Source organism: Leucopleurus acutus, assembly GCF_964270905.1.
Source record: "Leucopleurus acutus genome assembly, chromosome: 3".
Lineage (NCBI taxonomy): Eukaryota > Metazoa > Chordata > Mammalia > Artiodactyla > Delphinidae > Leucopleurus > Leucopleurus acutus.
This window is the reverse complement of record NC_139145.1, coordinates 142,519,880-142,540,800: the sequence shown is the minus strand read 5'-3', so window position 1 is coordinate 142,540,800 and position 20,921 is coordinate 142,519,880. Positions and strand designations below refer to the sequence as shown.

The following is a 20,921-nucleotide window of genomic DNA, read 5'->3' as shown; positions in this document are numbered from 1 at the left end:
ACTGTAGATCAGTGCAGCCACCATGGAAAACAGTAGGAGGGTCCTAAAACAACTAAAAATTGAACTACGATATGATCCAGCAATCCCACTCCTAGGCATATATCCAGAAAAGATGAAAACTCTAATTCAAAAAGATACATGCAGACTTCCCTGGTGGCACAGTGGTTAAGAATCCACCTGCCAATGTAGGAGACACAGGTTCGAGCCCTGGTCCGGGAAGATCCCACATGCCGCAGAGCAGCTAAGCCCGTGCGCCACAACTACTGAAGCCCACACGCCCAGAGCCCATGCTCCGCAACAACAGAAGCCACCGCAATGAGAAGCCTGCGCACCGCAATGAAGAGTAGCCCCCGCTCGCTGCAACTAGAGAAAGCCCACACACAGCAACAAAGACCCAACGCAGCCAAAAATAAATAAATAAATTTATTTTTTTAAAAAAAAGCATAAGAGGAAAAGGCAAGTTCCTCCTAAGATGACACTGTTCCCAAAAGGCCAGAAAAAATTTAAAAAAAGAAGAAGAAAAGATACATGCACCCCAACGTTCATAGCAGCACTATTTACAATAGCCAAGACATGGAAGCAAGCTAAGTGTCCATCAACAGATGAATGGATAAAGAAGATGTGATACACACACACACACACACATACACACACACACACACACACTCACACACACACACACACACACACACACACAGGAACATTACTCAGCCATAAAAAAGAATAAAATAATGCCATTTGCAGCAACATGGATGGACTTAGAGATTATCATATTGAATGAAGTCAGACAGAGAAAGACAAATATTATACGATATCACTTGTATGTGGAATCGAAAAATAATAAAAATGAACTTCTTTAAAAAACAGAAACAGATTCACAGACATAGAAAACAAACTTATGGTTACCCAAGGGGAAAGGATGGGAAGGGATAAATTAGGAGTATGGGATTAACAGATACCACTATATATAAAATAGATAAACAACAAGGATTTACTGTACAGCACAGGGAACTATACTCAATATCTTATAATAACTTACAATGGAAAAGAATCTGAAAAAGAATATATGTATATATATATATCCACAACACTTTGCTATATGCCTAAAACTAACACAGTATTGTAAATCAAGTATACTTCAATAAAATTTTTTTTTAAAATTTTAATAAAATAAAACTAGTGAATATAACAAAAAAGAAACAAACTCACAGATAAAGAGAACAAACCAGTGGTTACCAGTGAGGAGAGGGAATTGGGTAAGGGCAAGATAGGGATAGGGGATAAAAAGGTACAAATTACTATGCATAAAATAAATAAGTTACAAGGATATGTTATACAGCACAGAGAATATGACCAATAATTTATAATAACTATAGATGAAGTATAATCTATAAAAATTTTGAATCACTATGTTGTACATTGGAAACTAATATAATACTGTAAATCAACTATACCTCAATATAAAAATAAAATAACTTAAGAACGAACTAAAATCCTCATCAACCATAATAAGAATTTAACAAAAAGTCTGTCAACAAGAATTAAGATAACTTTTATGCATGCATTATCAATTAGAAATGTGGAAGTTTTAAAAAAAACAGGGCTTCCCTGGTGGCACAGTGGTTAAGAATCCACCTGCCAATGCAGGGGACACGGGTTCGAGACCTCGTCCAGGAAGATCCCACATGCCGTGGAGCAACAAAGCCTGTACGCCACAACTACTAAGCCTGTGCTCTACCGCCCGCGAGCCACAACTACTGAGCCCACGTGCTACAACTACTGAAGCCTGCGTGCCTAGAGCCCGTGCTCTGCAACAAGAGAAGCCACCACACTGCAATGAAGAGTAGCCCCTGCTTGCCGCAACTAGAGAAAGCCTGTGCGCAGCAATGGAGACCCAATGCAGCCAAAAATAAAATAAATTAAATAAATTAAAATAAAATAAAATAAATAAAAAATTAAAAATTTTTTTTAAAAAGATAAATACAAGAAGAATCAGCTAAGAGTTGAAAGTGGGGGTAGGAAATTGTTTTATAAATAGACCTCTTAGCACTATTTGACATTTTAACATATACATGTATTACTTTTCAAAAAAAAATTTTTTTTCAATTTTAATTAAGTGATTTAGAGTTTTAGTTTTTCAGGAAGAAAATGTTCTCTTCTAAATTAGAACATAGTTTGTAAGACCAATATCAAAGAGCTTTCCCTGGCAATCTTCATAATTACCAGCTGAAAATCAAGGGTAATGATAACAAGAAATCCTTCATGAGCTGAATTGTGTCTCTCCCCAAATTCATATGTTGAAGTCCTAATCCCTAGTACCTCAGAATGTGATAGTATTTGGAAATAAGGCCTTTAAAGAGATGACTAAGTTAAAATGAAACAGTTGGGGTAGGTCCTGATCCAACCTGACAAGTGTGCCTTTAGGAGGAAATATGGATACACAGAGAAACAGCAGAGGTACACACAGGAAACCTCGTGAGGACAGTGAGAGAAGGCAGCCATCTGCATGCTAAGGAGAGAGGCCTCAGAAGAAACCAAACCTTAATCTCAGACTTTTAGCCTCTAGACTGTGAGAAAATAAATTTCTGTTGTCAAAGCCATTCGGTCTGCAATATTTTTGTTATGGCAGTGCTGGCAGACTAATATAATATTTTTTACTATTTCCAAATTGAAAACTCAGCATTGATATTTTAAACTCCTTGTATTTAAAACATTATTTTAAACAAAGAATTATTCTCATTATTCCAATCTCAATAGACTTTCCTGCTTGATCTGGGACTTAGGAAGGAGCCGAGCCTGACCATCCTTTAAAAACCCCCAAGGACTAGGAACCACTGCAGGTTTTTAATCAGGGGAGGAATGAGATAATTATTTTTTCTAAAAGAAAAAAAAAAGACACATTGTTTGCTCCTCACTTAATATGTGCTCTTGACGATTTAACAATAAGAAGTTTAGAATTTTAGAACTAAAGAGAACCTTACAGATCATCGGGTCCAATGGTTTTCAACAATTTAACATTTTTTTCCCCACCAAGCTAACCAAGACAATGAGTGAAGGGATCTTCTGCCCCATGAAACCCCCTGCAGCTGAGAGGTGTGGACAGGGGATGGGGTGGTTCCTCATTATTTTGAATTTTTTAAGCATTTGCTACTTTGCTTAAATATTTTAGTTAACAATATTAAATTTAAAGTTAGGTTATACAGATATTTCACAATGGAAGAAAAAGTCTTTGTTAAATAAGACTCAAAGAAAAGTGTTTAAATCAGAGTCCTAACTCAGTCCCTTTCAAGAATGTAACTTACCACCTAAGTTCACCTTCCATTTTGTCCAGATCCTTTCCTTTTTTTTTTCATAATTGAGATTTTACTGGTTGTTTTGAAGATCAGCACAGACATTTAAATTGTATACAATTCTTTTTTTTCTTGGGTGTGTTGGATCTTTGCTGCTGGACACGGGCTTTCTCTAGTTGCGGCGAGCGGGGGCTACTCTTCTTTGCTGTGCGCAGGCTTCTCACTGCGGTGGCTTCTCTTGTTGCAGAGCATGGGGTCCAGGCACGTGGGCTTCAGTAGTTGTGGCACACGGGCTCTAGAGCGCAGGCTCAGTAGTTGTGGTGCACAGGATTAGTCGCTCCGAGGCACATGGGATCTTCCCGGACCAGGGCTTGAACCCGTGTCCCCTGCATTGGCAGGCAGATTCTTAACCACTGTGCCACCAGGGAAGTTCCTAAATTGTATACATTTCTTAACATACGTACCAAAAATCTAAAAAATCATGTAGTTGTGATTCTTTTCTGAACAGTTATTCCAATGACTTTCCAGCTTAAAATTTGGAGGCAAGTTTTCCTTGACAGGGTATCAAGTACCAATATCTTCAAATACTGATATGCTGTTACATCGTAAGTCCCACTAATTCACAATTTAATATCATATACACTACATACTCAAATTGTCAATCGTTCAGAGCACATTAACAAAGTTACGAGAAGAACTGGACTACCACAACCGAAGATGTTACAGAGTACACAAAATTCTGACCAGGAGAGCCAAGATCAGGGAGTGAGTGGTTTGCTTTAGGAAACAATTCAACCAAAAACAACATGGGAAAAGAAGTAATTTCAAGTGTTTAAGACATTAAATGCACAACTGACTCCAAACTGCCATTTAGTATGCTTTGTATTATAGGATATAAAAGCTACCCCTCATCTGTGGAATGTTAAGCTGACACCCAAGATAATCAAAGCCTTCCATATTCAATATCCCACTATTTCCTGGTTGTACCAAAAAACAACCAGCAAATGATTTCACCTCTTAAAAAAAAAGCATTTACACTTAAAAAATGGGATAAGGTGGGATTCCCTCCTTTTTAAAATTGTTTCTAGAGCTACTAAAACACTTGCATTTACAAAATAGTTGATAAGAATATTCCTCTGGATTGTACAAGCAGGGAGACAGGGACCGCTGATAGGACCGGATGTGTGATATGAATCAGAGTTGCTTCTTTCTCTCCTGCTTCATCAGAGACTGGGCTCTTCTCATTTTTAGTTTCTCTGTTTTCTGCAGGTAAGTCTTCTTTAGTCTCTTGGTTAGCCACTTCAGCCTGTTTTCCCTTTGCTCCTCTTTTCCCTTTTGTCTGCACTTTTTTGGCTGAAGATTTATCCTTTCCTGCTGCCTTTTTTGGCTTCGTTTCCACTTTTGCGGGAGCCGGTTTAACTGACAACCTCACCGATCTCCTCTCGGGCTCCTCCTTGGCGGAGCTGACCTTCCTCTTGGGCATTGTGGCGGAGGGTCGGGCATGTGCCGGGTGCCTGCGGGCCGCGGCCGAGAGGCCGAGAGGCCGAGAGCCTTCGCGAAGCTGATGCTGGGACCCGCCCAGATCCTTTCTTAACTTTCACAATACTCCCACAATACAAATCTTCCCAGCACATGAGCAAATGTTCAACCGCAACATAGTCTAACCCAAAGGATTATCAGGGAATCATACAGTAAAAGTGCCATTTTTTTTAAAAACATCTTTATTGGAGTATAATGCTTTACAATGGTGTGTTAGTTTCTGCTGTATAACAAAGTGAATCAGCTATATGTGTGTATATATATATATATATATATATATCCCCATATCCCCTCCCTCTTGCGTCTCCCTCCCACCCTCCCTATCCCACCCCTCCAGGTGGTCACAAAGCACCAAGCTGATCTCCCTGTGCTATGCAGCTGCTTCCCACTAGCTATCTGTTTTACATTTGGTAGTGTATATATGTCCATACCACTCTCTCACTTCGTCCCAGCTTACCCTCCCCCCTTCCCGTGTCCTCAAGTCCATTCTCTACGACTGCGTCTTTATTCCTGTCCTGCCCCTAGGTTCTTCAGAACCATTTTTTTTCTTATATTCCATGTACATGTGTTAGCATACAGTATTTGTTTTTCTCTTTCTGATTTAATTCACTCTGTATGATAGACTCTAGGTCCACCCACCTCACTACAAATAACTCAGTTTCGTTTCTTTTTATGGCTGAGTAATATTCCATTATATATATGTGCCACTTCTTCTTTATCCATTCATCTGTTTATGGACACTTAGGTTGCTTCCATATCCTGGCTACTGCAAATAGTGCTACAATGAACATTGTGGTACATGACTCGTTTTGAATTATGGTTTTCGCAGGGTATATGCCCAGTAGTGGGATTGCAGGGTGGTATGGTAGTTCTATTTTTAGTTTTTAAAGGAACCTCCATACTGTTCTCCATAGGGGCTGTATCAATTTACACTCCCAACAACAGTGCAAGAGGGTTCCCTTTTCTCCACATCCTCTCCAGCATTTACTGTTTGTAGATTTTCTCATGATGGCCATTCTGACTGGTGTGAGGTGATACCTCATTGCAGTTTTGATTTGCATTTCTCTAATGATTAGTGACGTTGAGCATCCTTTCATGTGTTTGTTGGCAATCTGTGAAACACAAAAGACCCCAAATAGCCCAAGCAATGTTGAGAAAGAAAAACGGAGCTGGAGGAATCATGCTCCCTGACTTCAGACTATACTACAAAGCTACAGTAATCAAGACAGTATGGTACTGGTACAAAAACAGAAATATAGAGCAATGGAACAGGATAGAAAGCCCAGATATAAACCCACGCACATATGGTCACCTTATCTTTGATAAAGGAGGAAAGAATATACAATGGAAAAAAGACAGCCTCTTCAATAAGTGGTCCTGGGAAAACTGGACAGCTACATGTAAAAGAATGAAATTAGAACACTCTCTAACACCATACACAAAAATCAACTCAAAATGGATTAAAGCCCTAAATATTAAAAAAAAAGAAAAGAAAAGAAAAGAAAAATCCTAAATATAAGGCCAAACACTATAAAACTCTTAGAGGAAAACACAAGCAGAACACCCTATGACATAAATCACAGCAAGATCCTTTTTGACCCACCTCCTAGAGAAAGGGAAATAAAAACAAAAATAAACAAATGGGACCTAATGAAACTTGAAAGCTTTTGCACAGCAAAGGAAACCAGAAACAAGACGAAAAGACAACCCTTAGAATGGGAGAAAATATTTGCAGATGAAGCAACTGACAAAGGATTAATCTCCAACAAGTGCCATTTTTAAACTACTACAATGTAAAGGGAATCTCTAACTTTTCTTGTAAGTACCATTTATATAGTTCACCTAATCTCAAAACCATCCATGGCTGGCCAATAGGCACATGAAAAGATGCTCAACATTGCTAATCATCAGAGAAATACAAATCAAAACCACAATGAGATATCACATCACACCTGTCAGAATGGCTATCACCAAAAAGTCTACAAATATGGGCTTCCCTGGTGGCACAGTGGTTGAGAGTCCGCCTGCCGATGCAGGGGATACAGGTTCGTGCCCCAGTCCGGGAAGATCCCACATGCCGCGGAGCGGCTGGGCCCGTGAACCATGGCTGCTGAGCTTGCACGTCCAGAGCCTGTGCTCCGCAACGGGAGAGGCCACAACAGTGAAAGGCCCGCATACCGCAAAAAAAAAAAAAAAAAAAGTCTACAAATAACAAATGTTGGCAAGGATGTGGAGAAAAAGGGAACCCTTGTACACTGCTGGTGGGAATGCAAATTGGCGCAGCCACTATGGAAAATAGTATGGAGGTTCCTCAGAAAACTAAAAGTAGAACTACCATATGATCCAGCAATCCCACTCCTGGGGTATATATCTGAAGAAAACAAAAACACTAATTCAAAAAGATACATGCACCCCAATGTTCATAGCAGCACTATTTACAATAGCCAACACATGGAAGCAACCTAAGTGTCCATCAACAGATGAATGAATAAATAAGATGTGGTATATATATATATATATATATATATATATATATATATATATATCTCCATATATAACAATGGACTATTACTCAGCCATAAAAAGGAATGATATTTTGCCATTTACAACAACATGGATGCACCTGGAGGGTATTATGCTATGAAATAAGTCAGACAGAAAGACAAATACTGTATATCATCACTTATACATGGAATCTAAAAAATAAAACAAACTGGTGAATATAACAAAACCGAAACAGACTCACAGATATAGAGAACAAACTAGTGGTTACCAGGGGGGAGAGGGAAGTGGGGAGGGGCAGGACAGAGGTAGGGGAGGAAGAGGTACAAACTGTGTATCAATATGAAATAAATAATCTACAAGGATACATTGTACAGCACAGGGAATATAGCTAACATTTTATAATAACTTTAAATGGAGTATAAATCTATAAAAATTTTGAATCACTATGTTGTATACCTGAAATGAATATAATACTGTAAATCAACTATACCTCAATTAAAAAAAAAAAGAACCATTCATAGCTAAGAAATTATAGAAGCTTTCTGAAAGATGGCACGGTAACATAATGCACTGGATATATTTCCATCAAAACATCATTAAAATATATATGAAACCAGTGAGGAAGAAAAACCTATAGTCACAGCTGAAATGAACTGTAGAAATCAAGCACATTCTAATTTCTGATAAGGTTTTCTACAGTCTCCAGTACCAATCAGATGTGATTAAGAGGAGTCAACTTGACTGTTAAACCCTAATTCAGGAAGTATCTTCTTTCTGAGACCTAATTTATTGATACTAAGTACTAATCTCATCTGTCCCAACTACCCCCCAAAACTCCAAGCATGGCTTAGTAGGAACATTTTCCCTTTAACTGCACAACTGAAACAGAACTGGGAAATAGCAACAATACCAGTTAATATTGGCAGAATCCATTTGGGTCTAAACGCCAATTCATCAACTGGTTGATGAAACTCCAATTCATTGACCAGTCTCCTCTTATACCATACTCCGCTTATTTTCAACCCCAAATAACTTTAAGAAACAATTAGGGCTTATCTGAAACTCTTGATGTACATTCTGTCATGAAATAAGGGCCTGAAATAGGAAATGCAAAGCATTCTCTCAAATTCATTCATTTGGCCTTATGTATGGAGCATCTACTATACGTCAGTTAACGCTGCCAGGGAAAGTACCAATGGAAAGCAGCCTGGGTCCCTGGGACGTTCCTGGCCTCTGAAGAGGACCAAAGTAACTGTAAGGTAAGAAACACCAAAACGAGTCCCAAAGAATTAAACAAGCAAACAAAAAGAATGGACATTAATAATGCTCACTTGAGAAATATGTGAATGTTCTAGGAAAATTATTAACTATTTCATGATGATAAGAAAATAAAGAAGTTATGAAATAAGAGAGTGCAAGACAAACTTTACAACAGAACAACTAAAATCATTTAGAAAGCAGTAAGTTGCAGCAGATATGTGACAGAAAATTTTATGGAGCACATACCAAAAAGTTAGGAAGAAATTAGCAAGAGCAGGAGGGAAGGTGATAGACAAGGCATAGGGAATCAAGTAAAATTCAACTCATGAGTAATAAGGAGTAGAATATCATTCCACCTATAAATAATAGATGCCCCCCCAAAAAATAAAGAAGGCAGAATAAACAGAATGAAATCAATCACCAGACAATCAAGGTATAGCTAAACTTTTTTCTAAAACTTGAGCATTTCATCAAATTATAAATTAATTAGAAGTATAGAGGCATAACTTCTTCACTTTTGAAACAGTGGAAGAAATCACAAAAGTGTGATTGCATAAATATTCAAACAAAAATTAAGACAATGTCAGGGAGGGGGAAGGTGTCATGACAACAACTGTAAAGAGATCATTCAAATTCTCACACATGCAGACATTCCAAACTAAGTCAATAGGCAGAGTACATGATCAGTTTGGGTTTTTTTGTTTTTGTTTTAATATTTATCTATTTATTTGGTTGCACTGGGTCTTAGTTGTGGCAGGCAGGCTCCTTAGTTGTGGCATGCGAACTCCCAGTTGCTGCATGCATGTGGGATCTAGTTCCCTGACCAGGGATAGAACCCAGGCCCCCTGCGTTGGGAGTGTGGAGTCTTAACCACTGCACCACCAGGGAAGTCCCAACAGTTTGGTTCTTTTAATGGAATATTAGTATAATAATTCCTTTTTCATGGCTGTGTAAACCAACAGTACATTTTAGGGCAATAAAAAGGCAATTAATGTCCTAGAATAGCATTAAAGGTGCTATTTCATTTTTGTTTTAATTTGTTGTTCCTGGACTTGTAATTTAACTTAGAATTAAGTAAATGAAAAAATGTGCATAAATATGTTTATTACAGTGTCTTATGTAAGAACAAATACTGCAATTAACCTAAATGACCAATTTCAGAGAACAGTTTAACATACTGTCATTCCAACATAACAGACTTTCATAGAAAAACTACATGAAATGCTCTCGTAAACATGAAAAGAACAAACAAAAATTGTATATGTATTCTACATTTTCCAGCTATACAAAAATATTTACATAAAAATGATAATGTGCCATAATTAAAAGTTATTCTACTCTGGTCTTTTTTTCAAATTTTACTTACTTTTTAATATTCTATTCAATTAAGAAAAATTTCAAAGAGAAGGAAAAAACAATGATAGGTATTAACAGATTCATCTTTTTCAGGAGTAGGGCTAAGCACCCAATTCCACTTCCACATGAGAAGGCAATCTGTGTACAGAGCATGGGCTTTGCAGTCACAAAGATCTGGGCTTTGGTCCTGCAAGAAGGTATTTACTAAATGTTTGACTTGAACAAGTTAAATTACTTCAACCTTCTATTCAAAATCAGAATACCACGTACTCCATAAGGGTGACATGAAGTAGGCTTTGTAAAGCACTTTCCATAGTGACCGGCACAGTTAAGTGCTCAATAAAGAAAGGATGGCTATTGCTATTCAGGGTTATATATTCTCCATTGCTTCCAAACCTGTCCCCCATTCCTAGCTAATCAGTCCTAAATTTTCTGATTTAATCCTATATAGCCAATTTTATCTCAGCTCTTTGATTTGTCCCTTTTATCCACTTAGATCCAGGTACATAATAAGTACTAAATAAATAATAGCTGTAATTTCTATGCATCTAGTTTCCATCCCCATAAGCTTCAATCTCACTAACCTGCTCCATCCTCCTCTATCCCATCAATACCAGAGATTTCTAGCTTCCAAAGTTCAACCCATTTCCTAACTTTGGTTAATTTTCAACATAATATTGCTAGACATATATATACATAGTGCCAAGTCCTTGACAAGGATTTCACCTACTACCCAAAAACTATAGAAACACTTATTCTGTCATAGAAGAGCACAGAGGTGAAAACAGGTTCATTTGACTTAAGTTGAAATCAGATTTTTTTAAATGACTACTACTTTTTAACATATAAATCTAGTTGATTTAGAATACATAATTAAGGTGTACAACTCACTAGTTAATATTCATGACATACCCACTTTGTACCCAAACATACTGACTCCAACTCTCACCAACCCTGGAAGACTAGTATTATTAGCAACACTTTACAAGTAACTGAGGCACAGGAAGATGAAATAACTTGCCCAAAGTTACACAGCTAGTGACTGACAAAGCAAAAATACAAAGCCAGATCTGTCTCAAAAACTTGTGCTTTTTCCAGAAAGGGTAAGTGAAATGTGATATTTTTAAAAAGATAATCCTCAAAAGAATATTACATAGTATAATAATACTAAATATCCTTTTAATAAAACATAAATAGTAGAAGTTGAACATATAAGCAGAACCCTTAATTTACAGTCTTGTAGTTTTGAAAAGAATAATAGACTGAATTCCCCATACTAATAAGACTTATTCTAAAAATTCATTCACATATTTAAGAAATAGTTATTGAGCACCTGCACCTACTATGTGACAGACACTGCTACTATGACCTTTTTCTTGTATATGAAAAATAAATCCAGTCTAATAAAAACCTGCTTCCTATTGATTTCAATGTTTTAATACAAGATACCAAAGAAGACATTTTATTCATTCTATTAAACCAGTTTAAAAGTTACTCAAGGGCTTCCCTGGTGGCGCAGTGGTTGAGAGTCCGCCTGCCGATGAAGGGGATACGGGTTCGTGCCCCGGTCCGGGAAGATCCCACATGCCGCGGAGCGGCTGGGCCCGTGAGCCATGGCCGCTGGGCCTGCGCGTCCAGAGCCTGTGCTCCGCAACAGGAGAGGCCACAACAGTGAGAGGCCCGCTTACCACAAAAAATTTTAAAAAGTTACTCAAAAAGTACAATTGATCCTTGAACAACACGGGTTTGAACTGCAACAGTCCATTTATACTAGGATTTTTTTCAGTAAATAAACATTCAGCCTCCCTATCCCCATATGCAGAACCTGAGGGTATGGAGAGCCGACTGTACTATGTCACTTAATATAAGGGACTTGAGCATCCACAGATGCTGGTATCCTCAGGGACTCCTGGAACCAATCCCTCACAGATACTGAGGGATGACTGCATCATAAGGGAGAAATTAAGAACATAAAACTAAAAGTACATAGGGATTTCCCTGGCGGTCCAGTGGTTAGGACTCAGGGCTTTCACTGCCAGGCCCTGGGTTCAGGCTCTGGGTTCAAGCCCTGGTCAGGGAACTAAGATCCCACAAGCTGTGCACCACGGCCAAATAAATAAACAAATAAAAGCACATAAACTGTAATGGCAAGTGCAGTGGGTTGAAAAGTGTCCCCCTCCCCACAAACTCACGTCTACTATATCCACAGAATGGGATCTTATTTGGAAATAGGGTCTTTGGGGGTGTACTTAGTTAAGGATCTCAGGATGAAATCATCCTAGATGTAGGGTGGGCTCTTTGTCTAATGACTGGTGTCCTTATAAGAAAAGGAGAGAACACAGGCACACACACACAAATGGGGCCATGTGAAGACAAGCAGAGAATGGAGCTTTGCTACCACAAGCCAAGGAACACCAGGAGCCACCAGAAGCTGGAAGAGGCAAGAAATAGATTCTCCCCTAAAGCCTTCAGAGGGAGTATAACCCTACTAAACCCTTGATTTCGGACTTATGGCCTCCAGAACTCCAAAACAATTTCTGTTGTTTTAAGCCACCCAGTTTGTGGTACTTTGTTACTGCAGCCCTAGGAAACTGATAGGTTTATGATATCCACCATTAAAATCAACAAGTTAACAAAAGTAATCTTTTTTGAAAACAGGTTTTCTAAACTGAACTACACATGGCCAAGAATTCTTTTTTTTTTAATAAATTTATTTATTTTTGGCTGCGTTGGGTCTTTATTGCTGCACGCAGGCTTTCTCTAGTTGTGGCAAGTGGGGGCTACTCTTCGTTGCAGTGCGTGGGCTTCTCATTGTGGTGGCTTCTCTTGTTGCAGAGTATGGGCTCTAGGCATGTGAGCTTCAGTAGTTGTGGCTCACTGACTCTAGAGCACAGGCTCAGTAGTTGTGGTGCACGGGCTTAGTTGCTCCGCGGCATGTGGGATCTTCCTGGACCAGGGATTGAACCCATGTCTCCTATATTGGCAGGCAGATTCTTTTTTTTTTTATAAATTTATTTATTTTATTTATTTATTTTTGGCTGTGTTGGGTCTTCGTTGCTGCACATGAGCTTTCTCTAGTTGCGGCAAGCAGGGGCTACTCTTCATTGCAGTGAGCGAGCTTCTCATTGCGGTGCACGTGTCGTGGAGCACGGGATCTAGGCGCATGGGCTTCAGTAGTTGCAGCATATAGGCTCAGTAGTTGCAGCATATAGGCTCAGTAGTTGTGGCTCGCGGGCTCTAGAGCACAGGCTCAGTAGTTGTGGAGCGTGGGCTTAGTTGCTCGGCAGGCGGATTCTTAACCACTATGCCACCAGGGAAGTCCCATCCAAGAATTCTTAAATGGAACACAGTGATGATGGGGAACCAAGCAAATGTTCACCTTGTATGAGCATCAGTTACTCCCTATGCCCTCACACAGTGACATCCATGGGAGTTACTTCTTGCTCCCAGACTATTATGTTCCAGCTCCTAGGGTTTTCTGCTTTTTCAAGTTGTGTCTCATCCTTCAAAGACTATCAGGAGTCAACTCACAGCCTCCTCTCCAATGTTCTAATTTCAGGATTCTAAGTTTCTATGGGCTAGAAAAATCATAAAACTAAAATTATTAGAATAGACTTTCTAAAGTATGCTCTACAAAACACTAGGACTGGAGACTCTCCACAGAAAAAGATTTCATAATCAAGGAGTCTGGGAAAGGATGTCTGCTCTCCCTTTTGGAAACTCATTATACATATTAATATAGTAATGGCTCTAAAGAGCCCTGCCGTAAGGAAACCTAACAAACGTTTAACCTGGTATTTCCCAGTCTTAATTGGATCCAGGTTTTTCCCTCAGAAGTTTTAAAATATGTTGGGCTTCCCTGGTGGCACAGTGGTTGAGAGTCCGCCTGCCGATGCAGGGGTCATGGGTTCATGCCCCGATCCGGGAAGATCCCACATGCTGCGGAGCGGCTGGGCCCGAGAGCCATGGCCGCTGAGCCTGCACGTCCAGAGCCTCTGCTCCGCAACGGGAGAGGCCACAACAGTGAGAGGCCCGTGTACCGCAAAAAAAAAAAAGTTTTAAAATGTGTCCCAACATTGATTCTCTAAATATTTTCTCTTTCAGAGTAGGCAGTATCTCCTATTATTTTTCTCCCTTTTTCCTCCCAGCAAAATCTTACTAATTTAAGGCCATAATATAATATGTCACGTTTTCCTTACTTGTAAGAACACAGATATCTGCCTTGAATCCAACTGGCAACGTACTTCAGCATTAGAATTTCAGTAGCGTAATACTTTTGAAAATATAGTCACCTTATTATAGCTTAGGAAACACATTATCACATTCGATCCTCACAATAAACCTATGATACAGGTAACATGAGGCTCTGGGAGATTCATTTGTTGAAGTAAAGCTATTAACTGATCAAGTTGGAACCGGTCTTCTAATTAGAAATATTCCAAGTCTTGGACCTCTCCACTCTACCCCACCATCAAAGTGCAGTGGAAAGGGGAAAAAAGCCTTGGCACAATATCAAAACCTGAACTTTTTCTCAAAACTAGGCTAAAGATTCTCCAGTGACTTAACTCAGTTACAGCCAAATTAACTGCTGCTCCATAAGTCAATCAGTGCAGTAAATGGACTTTGTCAGGAATATGCATTACTAAGATATTTCTCCCCTTTTCCAAAGCTCAAAACGTTACTCTTCAGACTGTCACTGTTTTACAGTAATGCTAAGATGTTGCTTTTCAGTGAAATAGAAGACAGGTATTTCTGCCATGAAAGACTTGAGTCATTCACAGCAAAGGTTACCAGAATTCACAATGTCTCCCGCACAACAAAAGCAACAGATGAGTCAACTAAATATTAGCTAACAACCTGTTATTGCTTTCTAAAGGGAACTTTGTCTAACTGTAGAACAGTGTAACAGATGCTCTTCTAATCAGCTATGTAATCCTGAAGTAAAACAAGATCATACTTTGAAAGAGAGAATTTTAAATACTGATAAAGAGACGCCACAAAGATGGAAATATTTATAAAGATATTCTAATCACCCAACTATTTCATTCTCACTCTAAAATTGAAAAAAAAAAATCTCACTGCTAAAAGCATCAGGGAAATAACTTAATCCTAGAGAGAGATGAGTTTTAAAAGCTATAGGTGGAAATGTGAGAAAGGTACTTTTCCTTACCCAAACATTTCAGGCATCCCAAAAGGCAAGCCAAATACCCATGTTCCACCCAACAGTAGCTTAAGCAGTAAAACATTAACAGATGCAACTGAAGCCCAGTCTGACTCCTCCCAGATTCCTTTCTCCTTTCTCTCTCCCTAGAGGTTACCACTATCTTGAATGTGGTGTTTGTCTTTCCCACAGGTATGAATCCATAAATGATCCAGTAACAATGTTTTTCATATGGCTATTTTACAAATTTAATTTTATATATTCTTTTGAATACATAATACCTGCACTACACAATTCAAAACTATAAAAAGATATACAGTGACATGTCCGTCTGCTACCTAGTTCCCCTCCCCTGAACAACTAATGTAACAGTTTCGTGTGTATCTTTAAAGAGACACTCTATACATATGCAAGTAGTTACACTTACTTTAATTTGTCCCTGCTCTTTATACACAAATGGTAGGAATACTATATACTTTGTTCTACTATCCCCTTATTTTTTCCTCTTAAAAATACACATTGGAGGGCTTCCCTGGTGGTGCAGTGGTTGAGAGTCCGCCTGCCGATGCAGGGGACACGGGTTCGTGCCCCGGTCTGGGAAGATCCCACATGCCGCGGAGCAGCTGGGCCCGTGAGCCATGGCCGCTGAGCCTGCGCGTCCGGAGCCTGTGCTCCGCAATGGGAGAGGCCACAACAGTGAGAGGCCCGCGTACCGCAAAAAAAAAAACAAAAAAAACCACATTGGAAACTGTTCCCTGTATTATATGAAGTCGCTTGTTTTTTTTCCTTTTTTCCTAATATCTGCAAGGTATACCACTATGGATAAACCATAATTTAACTATTGTCCTACTAGAAAGGTTACTTCCAATCTCTTGTATTTATAAACAATATGATAATGAATAACTCATTATTTCATACACCTGTAGGATAAATTCCTAGAAGTTGAATTGCTGGGTTAACTTTAATAAATACTGTCATACTCTATAGAGGTGGTACAAATTGGTCCTCCTACCAGTAATGCATGAGTGTTTTTGCATGTTTTTAAATTTTATATGAATAACATGACTATATATATTCTTCAACTTCTTGTTTTTGTGGCCTAACCTTATATACTTGAAATTCACCCATGCTGATATATATAGCTCTAATTCACATATCGATTTTTTACTTAAAGAAGCTTTTAAGTAACTTCTTTGATTCATTCAAAGAGTCACCTATTTATCTTAAATTGCAGTTTTATATAGAAATACTCACCAAATTAATAAATAGATTGTATGTATAAACAGCTCATTTGCCAAAGACTACCCATCCTACTAAAGAGGCATCTTCTTTTGGAAAACTAACAAAAACTGTCATTTAAATTTACTGCAGTAGTAACATGACTCTGTTCATCCATGCTTTTATAATTGTTCTGGGAGGAAAGGGGACTAGACCCCACAAGGGAGTGGAGACTAACACCTTGACAACCGGGGAGTGGGGGGGGAGAAAAAAGTATCTTGGAAATAATAAGATAATTCAAGCATAATCCCAAACTAACCCTAGCTGTCTATTTAAAGTTTCCCCTCAAAATGTTACCATTAAATTACCAAAGGATCTTTTTTAAACCTGTAACAAGAAACAAAATAATTCATATGAATTTAAAGTCCTCTCTGCACCCCCCCCCATAAGTTTCCTATAAGATGGAATACCATATCGGGAATTTTTCTGCATATCTGTATAACATCCTCTATTAGACTCCTTTTCTATGTTAAATTTAGCAATGTGTATGACTAATTTTAAAACCTCTAGCTAATCCAAATTGTCTCCATTGAAATATGTGGCTAATCATATAATTTATAAGAATTCTTGTCAAATTCTTGGCTACTGTAAGTTACCGTCGTCACCACTACAGTGGCTATTTTTGCTTGCTCACTGGGCAGCTATGTCCCCCTTCCTCTCTTCTAAAAAAAACCCATTTCTGTGTAGGTATCTACTCTGTCCCCCCATACTATTCAAGTACTTCAGAAGAAGATGCCCCCCCACACACACACACGTCCAGGAGTGGGCCATATTCCTCTAAGGGTAATACCATCTCTCCTGCTAGTGCCTACTTATAGGAACACAAGCCTAAGCCAGTTAGCACATGGTATCCCTGGCCAGAGGGAATGATTGAGCCAATGAGACTCATGAGGGCTATGCTGGGGCTTCCTTGCTCTGGACAGAGAACCACAGAAAGAGATGTTCTTGGCTAGGCTGAGTTGGATTTTCTTATTTGGGACAGAAAGCATTCCAACTGTTCAACAACTTTAAAAAATGCACTGGTTGAAGATTTTGACCACCATCAATTAATGTATTTAGGAACAAATGAACCATATCTATAAAACCTATGATCCTTTGACTAATACTGGCCTTTCTATATTTGGAGAGATTGTTGACTTTGACAGTGTGTGGTATTTCAAGAGAAGCACATGTGGAGGAGCGAAGGTTAAGGAATAGCAGTCACTGGAGGGATTCAAGGCACAGCCACATCACAGATCAAACCCAGGAAATGAGAAATATCCTCTTGCTTTCCTATCTGCCATGCCAAAAGCCACCTAGCCAATAAGAAAGTGAGACCTGACTCTGCTCAGGTCTATATTAGGAAAACAATGAGTATCCTAATCCAAACAGAACTCTGGGAGGGGTGAAGGCATCAAAACTGTTATTACTATTTGGGTGGCATTAATGAGTATTTCTTACAAATACTTATAAACTGAAAGTTTGTAATTGCTAACAAGTAAAGAGACAACATCACCAAAAATAAATAACTTCAGAAGCACAGAAACATCTTACTGGCCTAATACAGACCCACCCTAATGGCTGTTATTACCCTATTCTGGCATTCGCTTCTTACTTTCTTACATTGTTGGCCTTGCTGATTTTCTTAAGAAGGTTTAGGCAGTTGCTTCCCTGTGGGCTATACAGCAATTTTCCAGTTCTATGACTCAGAAAGAGCAAGAGAAGGAAGGGCTCTCCTCTTCCATCCCTAGATAAAATCAGAAAATGTTTATTTAGCTCCGATAGAGCAAGGCTCAGTTAGTTAATTCACTGTACAGACTTTCACAAACTTTTTTCTCTTTCAAGTCAAATATTTACCAAGCGCTTAGTATATGCAAGTCACAGGCTATTTATCCAAAGCCAATGCATGAATTATTTTTATCAGTTCCATACTTCCTTCCTCTACATCCCTAATAATAAAGCCAAATATTTTGAAGGAAAAATATTTATGCCTCACAAAATTTGCAATTAAACTTTTTGTGCCAGCACTGGTGGACTGGAGAGCAAGTTTGTTATTTCCGGAATACTGTATTGAAACACAAGGGTAAGCGATTCCACTTTTCTTTAAAGAAAAAAATTTTTTTTCAAGTAATGTACATAAAACTATTAATTAAAATATAAATATCCTGTGAAAATAAACGGAAACTAACTGCATCAGTGAATTAATAAACACTATCTGGAAGCAAACTCTGCACTGCCTACCAGGTTTGGTAATTCAGAAACACTGAAGGCACGGCGTCTGCTTTCAGACCATAAACCAAGGATCGCAAATACATGTAGGACCAGTTTATATTCATTAACTGCTCCGAAAAAAATTAGTGATCCTTTCCGACAAAATAGCCTTTTTTTTTTTTTTTTTTAACTCTGTAAACTACTCCCCAAAGCAACCTTACTTCGGGGGAACACATTTCACACTTGAGAATCAGCCAGGGCAGGTAAGTCAACAGCCTTCTGAAGAGGACGGAAATATGGACAATGCCGAGGACGGCCAGGGAACCGATGGGCTGGCCCTGAGCCGAGGGATCACAGCTGGGACGAACGGCGGGCCGCCTCTCCAGGGTTCCCGGCCAAGACCCCGGCGCCCCCACCCAGCTAAGGGAGCGAGTAGTGCAGCCCCGGACCGTCAGGCCTGGGAAAGTTCGCACCTCTGCATCCCCGCCCCTCGCACGGACGAGCCCCTCCGGCCGTCGCACCGTCGCCATGGCGACCAGTCCCCACCCCACCCCCGCCCTCCCAGGGGGCGCCGCTCCGCAGTCCCGCCGTGGCCTCCGGCTCTACTCCGGCCGGAGCCTGGACAGGGACTGCCGAGCCCGGGGGACGAGGAACGCAAGGGGCGGGGGAGGATGAAGAGATGCGAAAGGCGGAAGTCACTCGGATCCCGGGCTGGGGCCGAGCCTTGCCCCGGAGGTCCTCACCCTTCACTTTGCCGAACGTCCCGACCCCCAGCGTGTCTCCCAGGATGTAGTGGCCGATCTTCACCCGCCCGTCGTGTTTCTGCTTCTCGGCTGTCGCCATCTTTCTCCAGGAACTGAGTCTGCGCATGGCGCCGCGGGAGGGGGCGGAGGGGGCGGGCAGGGCCGCGCCGGGGGCGGGCGGGGAGAGGGTGGGGACGCGGGAGGGGAGCCGCGTAGCCGAGCCACCGCCCTGCGCCGTCCGCCGTGTCCCCGCAGCCAGCCGTCGGGCGCAGACGCTCCCCCTGGCGGGGCTGGCGGGGGTCTCTGGGAGGGGCCCCGGTACCTCGCTCCATGCCCTGCATCCTTGCGGCATCGGGCGCCCGCCCACCTGCGCTCGGGAGGGGGCTTCCTGGATTGCAGAGAAGGGCCGCAGCCCCTCGGCTCCTTTCCTCTGGCGGAGTCTCTACAGGCAGTGGTCTCCCCTAATTATTACTCCGGAGTCGTGGGGACCCGCTCCCCTTCCTATTCCAAGGTGGGGAGATGGGCACTGGGGAAGTTGCTTGGGTAAGGCAGATATGTGGCTTGTTATCAGTGCAGCGTGAATTGAAACATGGCTGGAGACACCACCCTGCCACTGTTTTCTAACCTTTTCATTTTTCCTGTTCGGATGGAATCTATAAGCCCCTGGGAGTTGTCACTTGCATCTTTGATGAAGTTTCCTTTTCCTCCACCCCACCTGCCACCCGCGCTGCTCTTTTTTACTTTGAGCCACTAAGTTGCTATTGGGCACCTCGACAGCTCAAGAAGCGAGAGGTGTTGGTCTTTCCTCCTGCTGGATGCCCTCCTGAAATGTTCTCCCCACAACAAGCTCTGAGGAAGGAGCAGGTTGGGGTTAAGGGTGAATGTGTGTGTGTTCGGGAAGCAGGATGCTACCCAGACATTTGGATGTATAGGAATTAATATTTTTAGATTACCAGTAAAATGTAGACTTTGAACTGAAAACAAGGCTTACAGTTGCATCAACCAAATCAATCGACAAATATTTATTGTACTTTCAGTGAGTAAAAGTTAGTCTATACAGATGGGATCATGGCATATCACAGGGGGAGTAGAGAAAGTATGTTTATTTGTAATAGAATTTTAAGTGAGTGTGTTACTCAATTATATCCCTTTAACATGGGCAAAATCAAGTGTCCAAAAAAAGTTTATGTGAGCTCAGTTTTGCAGTGTCATAGCATTTGGACAGGTGTCAATGGGCAGAGTTAGACTCTTCATGAAAATAATATAAAAAAGAAAAAGACGAAAAATGTTACCTTTTTCCTTCCAAGTGAAAGTTACTCAACTCTTCTGGTTTTTATATACTTTATATTTATGAAATAAAAGTAATATGCATTAAGCACAGCTTTGTTCCAAGCAAGGTACTGCAGGAGAGGCAAAAAACTTTGAGCTTAGAATTACATCAGATAATCAGAGGACATTTACAACTAGCCTTGGATAGATAATCACTTCCTACTGTATTATGGACTGCACATATTTTGAAGAGCCAGAAAGTTAAGAAATCTTTGATTACTGAGATATTTGGGGGGTAGGCAGTGGTTACTGTTGTAATTTTTGCTCTGT

At 40.2% G+C, this 20,921-nt stretch overlaps 2 protein-coding genes across 2 annotated transcripts in view; both read right to left on the bottom strand.

Annotated features, from left to right (window-relative positions):
- The window catches only part of LOC309960471 (5'-AMP-activated protein kinase catalytic subunit alpha-1), a gene marked incomplete at its 5' end in the record, with an annotated part of 46,461 nt that extends 27,012 nt beyond the window's left edge, over nucleotides 1-19,449 (bottom strand). The window contains one exon of the mRNA XM_082837287.1: nucleotides 19,323-19,449. Within this exon, the coding sequence (XP_082693413.1) occupies nucleotides 19,323-19,449 (127 nt within the window). The remainder of the gene's footprint in view (nucleotides 1-19,322) is intronic.
- LOC309959931 (uncharacterized protein) lies at nucleotides 4,399-4,773 on the bottom strand (the record flags this gene model as incomplete). Its single annotated transcript, XM_082836478.1, has 1 exon — nucleotides 4,399-4,773. The coding sequence occupies one exon, from the start codon at nucleotides 4,771-4,773 to the stop codon at nucleotides 4,399-4,401; it is 375 nt and encodes a 124-aa protein (XP_082692604.1).
- Nucleotides 19,450-20,921: the final 1,472 nt, after the last annotated feature.